At 40.0% G+C, this 9,292-nt stretch overlaps 1 protein-coding gene across 1 annotated transcript in view; it reads left to right on the top strand.

Annotated features, from left to right (window-relative positions):
- UCP1 (uncoupling protein 1) overlaps positions 1–5,314 on the top strand; it is an 11,607-nt gene extending 6,293 nt beyond the window's left edge. The window contains exons 3-6 of the mRNA XM_008054906.1: positions 1,268–1,468; positions 1,576–1,677; positions 2,981–3,161; positions 5,200–5,314. Coding sequence (XP_008053097.1) covers positions 1,268–1,468; positions 1,576–1,677; positions 2,981–3,161; positions 5,200–5,314 — 599 coding nt within the window. The remainder of the gene's footprint in view (positions 1–1,267; positions 1,469–1,575; positions 1,678–2,980; positions 3,162–5,199) is intronic.
- The last annotated feature ends 3,978 nt before the right edge of the window (positions 5,315–9,292 follow it).

The following is a 9,292-nucleotide window of genomic DNA, read 5'->3' as shown; positions in this document are numbered from 1 at the left end:
GCACTCCAGTCTGGGAGACAGAGTGAGACTCCAACTCAAAAAAATAAAATAAAATAAAAAGACCTGTTATCTATGTATTACTTTTGAATTCAATTACGGTAGCCATGTGTAGATAGTATGACTTCACTCAAAAGATGATGGTAATCAAATGAATGCTAGTGTCACCGTGAGACAGCAGAACAGTCAAAGAAAATGGCGAGAGCATGGTTGTCATTCAAGACCATTTTGAAGTGGTATTTGAAATTTGAGAATGTTGTGGAAGTACAATGACCATGAAGGCGTGAGTATGCAACAGAACCTCCAACACACCTAACAATCACACACATTCGTGATGAGTTTGAGATGCATGGTCCTGTGTGACGTGCAGAAGGGAAGATTCAGGAGGCCTCACCCAGTACTAAGTCCTACAGTAGTTTGCCATCATAAGTGTCTGGATGCTCATGGGGACCACGTGGGGCACCTCTTGCCATTGCAGAAGTTAAATGTGACTTGTGTTCATCTTTTGTTGTTGATATATATTGAGTATTACAATTTTAACACAATTTTTTTCATTTCCTAAATTGTGTATACTTTTTTGGGACCCCCTGTATTTTCACTCACACAACGATTCCATGAGGTAGATATTTTTATCCCTGTTTGACAGATTAGGAAACAGAATCAGAGAGACTGAGAAAGTCCTTGAAGAGTAAATGTTTTTGAACCAGAACTTTGTATTTATTTAATTATAGAAATATTGGGCTTCAAGACTATTTGTATTAAATGACATCTATCTTGAGTAATATAAACTAATTTTTTTTCAAAATTAAAAGTCACTCTTTTATCTGCTGCTTCTTGTTTTTGTCCCCTTCACATGGTGTCACCTAACACTGTTTGATGTCTTGTACTGGGACATCCTAAGACCACTAAATTTGGTGATTAACATTATCGTTCATGGGAGGAAGACCAAGCATCCTTGGTGGTACAATTAAATATTGAAAAAGAGAGCTTAGCTGAATACAGAAAAGAACCAAGCCACTGTTTAAATAGGCATTGTGTTTTCTTTTTCCTTGGAAGTTTTCATTTTTAAAACATTTCAGACAACTGAAGTTTTCTATTCTACGATGAGTTGGGACATATTTAGTACTTGATCAACCCAAGGACAAGCATCAGGGAAATGAAAGAGGTATAAGAATATGAAAAGGAGAACCACTGTACATTAAAAAGACATGACTGCATTCTGGGTCTTGAATTCTTTTTTCTTAATCAATCTATTTTTCTCTCTGGATAGCAACTGCTACTTTAGGAAACAAGATTTCGGCGGGTCTGACAACGGGAGGAGTGGCAGTATTCATCGGGCAACCCACAGAGGTGGTGAAAGTCAGACTCCAAGCGCAGAGTCACCTGCACGGTCCCAAACCTCGCTACACGGGGACTTACAATGCTTACAGAATCATAGCAACGACAGAAGGCTTGACGGGGCTTTGGAAAGGTAACTAACTGCAAGGTGGATGTTATAATCATCAGGACACATATATCCAATTCTCACTTTATCACAAAACAGAGTTAGTCAACATTCTCTTCTTTTTTTTCCCCTAGGGACGACACCCAATCTGATGAGAAATATCATCATCAATTGCACAGAGCTGGTGACCTATGACCTCATGAAGGAGACGCTTGTGAAAAACAAATTGATGGCAGGTAACTTCTTATTTTGTATAACAAACAGGTCTGTGTCTTTATAATCTCAGTTGGGAGTTTCTGTAGTCACACTATGCTCCATCTCTTAACTCTAATAGGTTTCTCTTTTTCAAAATTAAGTAATTTCCAACATTTTATGACACTTACTTAGAAGCAGAGAAAGAACCAAACCTTACATTTAAGAAGTTTTGCTGCAACAAAAACAGCATGCATCTCATTCTATGTCAGCATTATTCTCATTTAACATGAATATGTGGGGCTTTTGTTAGAATCCTCTTCTTTGTACAGCAGAATTCAGAAGGTAAGTCAGTCCATCCTGCCCTATATCCAAAACAGCCAGTTATGTAAGGGGCTTCTCAATGGTTTTATCCAAAAAGTGGTACCATAAGATAGGTTCTTTAAAAAATAATATTCTAAGAGTTTCTAGAGACATTGAAATTTTCCTTGGATAATGACTTTAGTTCAAAAAAAGTATTAAATGCCCATAGATAAGGGGGGACCCAAAAAACCCCAGCATTATTTTTTGGAAGGCGGGCTTCTCCCACTAGGTAAGTGTTCTAGAAACCCATCGGCATCCGTACCAGCTAGCATTGCTAGGGGAGGCTGTGTTCAGCTTCAGTGAATTTTTTTTTTTTTTTTTTTTTTTTTTTTTTATTGTGTTTGCTAATTTCATGATGGATGATTTACAGGCATACCTGCCTATGCCACACTGAGTATTCAGCAGTTTTTGACCCAAAACAACATGACTCCCATGCCCCACCCTCCCTATTCATCTGATCTCTCCCTGAGCGACTTATTTGTTGTTGTTGTTGTTCCCCTGATGAAAAAGGGCCTCAAAGGGAAACGTTTTGCCGAGGTGAAACAAAAAACAACAGAAGTGCTAAAAGACATCAAAATGTTTAACTCCAAAACTGTTTTGAGCAGTGAAAAAAGTCTGATAATAGGTGTATCGCATCAAACAGAGTACTTTGAAGGTGACTGAAGTTGAAACATGTAAGAATAAATACACCATTTTTTATAAATTCTGGGTTTTTTGGGTCCCCTTTGTATTAGGCATTATCCCTGGCCCTAAGGGCAGAGAGAAAATTGACAGGTTATTTTGTTGAAGTGTTTACAATTCATTATGCCCCTTACAAAATTTATCACCTTTTTCTACTGTAAATATAACCTTTCTTATGTTCTGTTTATTTATAAGACATCCACATTGACCTGTTATCAATAGGTTTACAGGGATCTGACAGATAACTGAAAACTACAAGCCCTCAAAAGTCTGCTGTTGACCTGTTTTCTTGATGCATTTTAGATGACGTGCCCTGCCACTTGGTGTCAGCTCTCATTGCTGGATTTTGCACAACACTTCTGTCCTCCCCGGCGGATGTGGTGAAAACCAGGTTTATTAACTCTACACCAGGACAGTACACAAGTGTGCCTAGCTGTGCAATGACAATGCTCACCAACGAAGGACCGACAGCTTTTTTCAAAGGGTAAGCTATGATCATCTGAATTCATATGTGTTCAGGCTGTCTGCGTACTTTAGGACTCCACATCACCTAAATAGTTGGTAGTTAGCTTACCGGCCTTAATATATGCAGGGTGCTTCGCATTGAGTTTTCCTTTTTTTTTAGATTGGAAAATATAGTTTATTTAGAAAGTAAATTAGAGAGAGAGAGAGACAGAGAGAGAAAGAGAGAAATTCATTCCCTAAGGTAGGGAAGGTGCCCAAAGCTCGCCTTTTCCTTGACACAGATTCTACAATACACCAGTTTCACCATGCCAGAACATAACAAGCTGTGATATTAAAGTTTCTCAACCTTTATCTGAGGCTCATTCGAAATCAGTGCCCTGTCCATTGGTCCCAATCTATTGGAAATGTTGCCAGAACTTTGTCCTCTCTGGGCAAAAGAATTATACAGTGAAGAGAAAGCATAATAGAAAGCTACGTGCAAACAAGATTTGGTTGTCACTATTTTACTTTGATGGACTCAATTTTTAAAATTGCATTAAAGCAAAAACTAGAAAAAAGTTATTACTACCGATTTAGAAAATAGATGCAGAAAATTACATGGTTTGAGTAATTGTCACACTTACCTAGAAACTAGAAGCATATAATAGGTCACATTTTCCCATAATGCAATATTACATTGCATTATATACCTTCCTAAGAAAATATTGTATAAACTAATTTGTGGACATATTCAACAAGGGTTATACTAGTGGTTAAATGATAATGTTCTATAACCCTTCAAAATGATAAGGCAATGCCTTAAGCCTTATAAAATAAGCATGGATACATCACACACATTATATAAAAAGAAAAGTTGCAATTCACCATAATCCATACTTGACCATTAATACAAATGAAGGGCATTTGTAACATTAACTTAAAATAGATATGCCGGTTATTAAATCATTAACTACTACATTTTATTTTCAAATTTAAAAACCTTTTGGGAAGACAAAGTACAACATGGGTGAAACTTGAAAACATTATGCTAAGTAAATAAGCCAGACATAAAGGGACAAATACTGTATGATTCCACTTAAATGAGGTACTGAGAATAGTGAAATTCATAGAGACAGAAAGTAGAATAGAAGTCACCAAGGGCTGGAGGTAGGGGGACATGGGAGTTATTGTTTAATAGGTGCAGAGTTTCTGTGTTAGGTCACAAAGAGTTTCTGAAGATGGATGGTGGTGATGGTTATACACAATGTGAGTGTACTTAACACTACAGAAACGTACATTTAACAATGGTTAAAATGGTAACTTTTATGTATTTATATTTTTTCACAATAAGAAATCCATACATCCTGGAGTCAAAAGAAACATATTAAAAGACCTGAAGGGGGAAAAAATTGGGGTGGAGGGAGGTGTATTTTATAGGCCAGATTTCTTTTTAAAAATCTATCCAAGGCAGATTTAACTGATAAGATCTTTTTCTCCTAGAACATTTCCCTGCTGCAAATAGAAATTTAAAATCAATCATTTGGTCTGCACAGTTTGTCAGAATTCTTAAAAACAACCCCAAAAGCCCCCAAACAAAATAAAAACCATTTAAACACTTGATAGTTTCTCAAAGCATAAGAATTGCCAAGATGGAGATAGCAGTGATTTCTTGACCCTGGAATATGATGTACTTGCCACTTCTTGGCTTTCTCCTCTTCCTTTTATAGTAGTTTCCTCCCTCCCGTTCAGAAAGTAAAGCAAATCAAAGCAAACATTTTCCCTCTTCTCACAAAGGAGACAGTTTCGAAAAAGGTAATGTCAGAAAACAGAAAGCATTCTTTGGCTTGGTGGTAATGAAGGTGGTCTATGGATTTGTACCCGTGTGATCATCAGGTGGTGTTGTTTAGAAGTTGTATAGGCCATCTAGAGGAAACTTCATGTTTGGTAGAGGAGGGAAAGATGAAAAATGGGTGCTTTTAAGTATCCTTATTTGAGGAGCAGCAAAATGAGACACATAAGCCGCCTGAACCATAAGAATTTCCAACACACTAATGGAATGGTGGCATGTGCTTTTCTAGATTTGTGCCTTCCTTCTTGCGACTCGCATCCTGGAACGTCATTATGTTTGTGTGCTTTGAAAAGCTGAAACGAGAATTAACGAAGTCAAGGCAGACCGTGGACTGTGCCACATAGTCAGCTTCCAGAAAACGGCGGAACATACCAGTGGGAGTCTTCGTTGACTGGATCATAAAAAACAAACAAAAACTTATTCACTTCATTTCACCCTAAAAAAAACAAATAAATAAAGGAATTTTGGTAGAGGAGAGCGTTTTGGATTTTTTAAAAAATATACATTAAAAAGGAAAACACACCTATTTTATATAACTCGATTTTCAGTATCTTAAGAAGGCGAAAGCCAAACATTCAGGACACTCCTTGGCAAATGTAATGCCCAGGTAAGTTGCCGCACTTGACTGATCATTTTTGGAGTGGCATTGGATGACTGAATATGAAGAACTTCAACATGTTTTAATTATCATTCCAACCGGTGGAAACAAAAAGTGGAGTGAGATGCAGTTTATATTTATAGGAGTTTAAAAGTGAAGTTATCAAGTAAAAGATGACTGCTTTTTATTGATTAACCACCATTGTCAGTTAACATATTCAATAAAGTATTGCTAATACCTTTTAAAGTTTGTCTTATGGGTCTATACCCGTATGTAAGAGTGGAAGCTGACCTAGAATACAAAATTGTCCAATAGCTAGTGAAGGTCTCTAGAATACGCTCACTCTGAATGTCACCAGTACAGGTTTTTAATTTTTAGAATCTATTTTTTTGTTGTGTTTTTTTGACAAGATCTCGCTCTGTCACCCAGGTTGGAAAGCAGTGGTGTAGCATAGTTCACTGCAGTCTCGATTAAACCCATCCTCTTGCCTCAGTCGCCTGAGTAGCTAGGACTACAGGGGTGCACCGCCATGCCTGGCTAATGCTTATATGTTTTGTAGAGATGGCAGTCTTGTCAAACAATCCTCCTGCCTTGGCCTCCCAAAGTGCTGGGATTACAGGTGTGAGCCACTGCACCCAGCCAGAGTCCCTAATTTATGACATCTATGACATTTTTAAGTCTAAGGGACTATATTTCTTTGCGTATTGTTGTTACTAGAATCCTGATGTCTGTCCCAGAATCACAGAATTTTAGGGCTGAAGGGTACGGTCTGAGCTTCCTAGTGAGATGAAAATGAATCTTTTTTTTTTTTTTGAGTTGGAGTCTCATTCTGTTGTCCAGGCTGGAATGCAGTGGCACACTCATCAACCTGGGCTCTAGCGATCCTGCCACCTCAGCCTTCCAAGTAGCCGGAACAGGCATGTGCTACCATTTCCGGCTAAATTTTTTTTCTTTCATGTAGAGACGAGATCTCACCAAGTTGCCCGGGCTGGTCTGAAACCCGCAGGCTCAGGTAATCCACTTGCCTCGACCTTTCAAAGTGCTGGGATTACAGGCTAGCCACCGAGCCAACCTGAAAATGAATCTTTATGGCATCTTGCCAGCAAAGCCAAATTCAGATTCATCATAAGCACCTGCAGTAACCCTTGTAATGCCTACAAACTATGGGCATTATAGGCAGAAGAGATAAGGGAAGAGTAAACCAGAGATGGAAAGAGTGTAAGACAAGGCCCAGTTAAGCCAAAAGCAAGGACTGGCAGCAGAAGGACCAGCTGTCAGGCATCCTTCCATTTGTGATTTAATCAATTTCACTTTCCATTTACTTCTCTGGGTTTTCCTCATGTCTTCAAGCTTATCTTCCCCATTTGTCCCCTGTAAAAGTGTCTAGGGGCAAACACATTTTACTCTTACCTCTGCAGTGCTTGTGGGTCACACCAGCACCTATCTTTTTTCGGGTCGTTCGGCCACCAGAGTCAGCCTTGCCCACCTGTGCATGGGAGAAGAACACAGCCTGGGAGCAGCCTGCAACCAACAACTGCTGGTAGTTAGTGTATCAGTATCTCAGTTCCCTCCACCTTCAGCAGAATACTGCGGAGGGATCAAACTCCAGTCACACACAGTGGTATTTTGCTTACTACTGTAAACTAAAAAAAAAAAAAAACAACACAAGGGTTGCATCAATTTGGAGAGGAGATTATTTCTAACAAAGGTCATATGGGCTGCAGGGTGGCCATCCTAAATGCTATGAAGTGTGGCCTCCAGCATAGACCAGAGACAGGAACTTTTAGGGAGGGAAGGGGAAGATAGGAACTTAAGCTGACTGGGTTGGCCAAGTTTATATATTCAACAGATTACAAAAGGACCTATGAATATTCATGAAGGCGGTCCTAGTCCTGACACATGCGTGTTGAGCAAATGCTACATACAACACATGGTGTAAGTGTATCACCGTTAGGTTCTATGCATCATAAGGTGAAGCGGTGACATGTAGGCACTCAAGTATGCAGCTTCTGTGAACCATCTGTAACCAGGCCATGGTCGTGGTCTTCTTATGGGAAGAAAGTTATTAAAACCAGTGTCTTGTCCAATCAAAGCTGCAGTTTTGGCTTGTGGAACAGAGGGTCCGCTCAATTAGTCAGTGTCTGGTGGTCAGCTACCATTGTTTAGCTACTAGAGAAAAAGAATGTGGCAGTTAGAATGTGGTTTATTTTTTACATTTTTGAGCCAGGGTCTCACTGTGTCACCCAGGTTGGAGTGCCGTGGCACGTTCACGGCTCACTGCAGCCTTGACCTCCTGGACTCAAGGAAGCCTTGTGTCTCAGCCTCTCAAGAAGCTGGGACTGCAGGCATGTGCCACACACCTGGGCTAGTTTTTTATTTTTTTGTAGAGATGAGGTCTGACGAGGCTGCCCAGGCTGGCCTTGAACTCCTGGGCTCAAGCAATCCTCCCCTCTTGGCCTCCCACAGTGCTGGGATTATAGGCGTGAATCACTGCACCCAGTCTAGAACATGGTTTATTTTTTAAGTGTGTGTGGGTGTGTGTGTGGGGGGGGGGAAATGCATGACTTAACCCTTGCCTGGCACGATCTTAATGTTATGGTCTGAGTAACATTCCACTGCTCACCCTTGATACCGATAAATCAAGGGACAGGGAACTGGTAGAAAGAAGTTTCGGCGAGGCCTCATCTCTACAATAAATCAAAAAGTCAGCCAGGCGTGGTAGCGCATGCCTATAATTCCAGCTACTCGGAAGGCTGAGGTGGAAGGATCGCCAGAGCCCAGCAGGTCAAGGCTGCAGTGGCCAGGAGCGGCCACTGCACTCCAGTCTGGGCAACAGAGTGAGACTCCAACTCAAAAAAAAGAAAAAGAAGTTTATTTCTGAGTTCGAATCCAGGGAGCAGAGTCAGACCAGAGGTGTTTAGAGGTCTTTCTAAAATGGTTCTGCCCACCCTTCAGGCCTTGCAGTCCACTTTTATCATCCAGAGTAGTCGGTACCTATACATTAGCCATGTAACCAGCAGAGCACTGAACTCAAGTTACAGCCGCATTTTACATTTAGGTAATGACACTTAGAGTAAAGGAAGTTTATAAGGCCTAAGACATCACGCGATGCAAAAGTTATGCAAATCGCAAGACTTACCATTACATTGATGCAAAAGTTATATGAATCACAAGACTAATGATTACACTGATACTATATTGTTCAAACCCATGTTAGGAAAGGTAGTAAATGGGGATTGACGTCTTTGGGTATTGACTGCAGGGAAGTCAAGGACCCCCCGAAGCTATTTACTGGGAGTTCATAGAAGATCAGGGAACTCTCGATAATGTGCTCAGGAATATGCAAGAGTGCTTGGACCCCTTGCCGAATCCTTCTCTAGGGGCTGAGGCAATATGGATGGACATTAGCAGGTCTCTGAATCATTAAGTCCTGTTTATATTTGGTTACTTACTTAATTGCCATAAAAAGTCTCTTCTGTCAGTCTTATGGTCTCTATTTTAACATTAATTCTTGTCAGCTGTGTTTAAACTGCAAAAAGTAGGGTGTATAATGAGGCATGTCTGACTGACCTGATCCCATTTTGACTGAAAATTGTTTTTTTTTTTTTTTCATTAATCAGTAGTTTTTATTATGGTTTTGTGGGGTACAGTTAAGGGTAGGTGTACAATGACGTTTCCTTCAGGCACCCTGTAGATAAGAAGTGTTTTCCCATCCCCCGACAGA

Source organism: Carlito syrichta, unplaced genomic scaffold (genome assembly GCF_000164805.1).
Source record: "Carlito syrichta isolate Samal-C Ts95f unplaced genomic scaffold, Tarsius_syrichta-2.0.1 Scaffold301609, whole genome shotgun sequence".
NCBI lineage: Eukaryota > Metazoa > Chordata > Mammalia > Primates > Tarsiidae > Carlito > Carlito syrichta.
The sequence above is the reverse complement of the archived record's forward strand: the minus strand, read 5'-3'. Positions and strand labels throughout refer to the sequence as shown.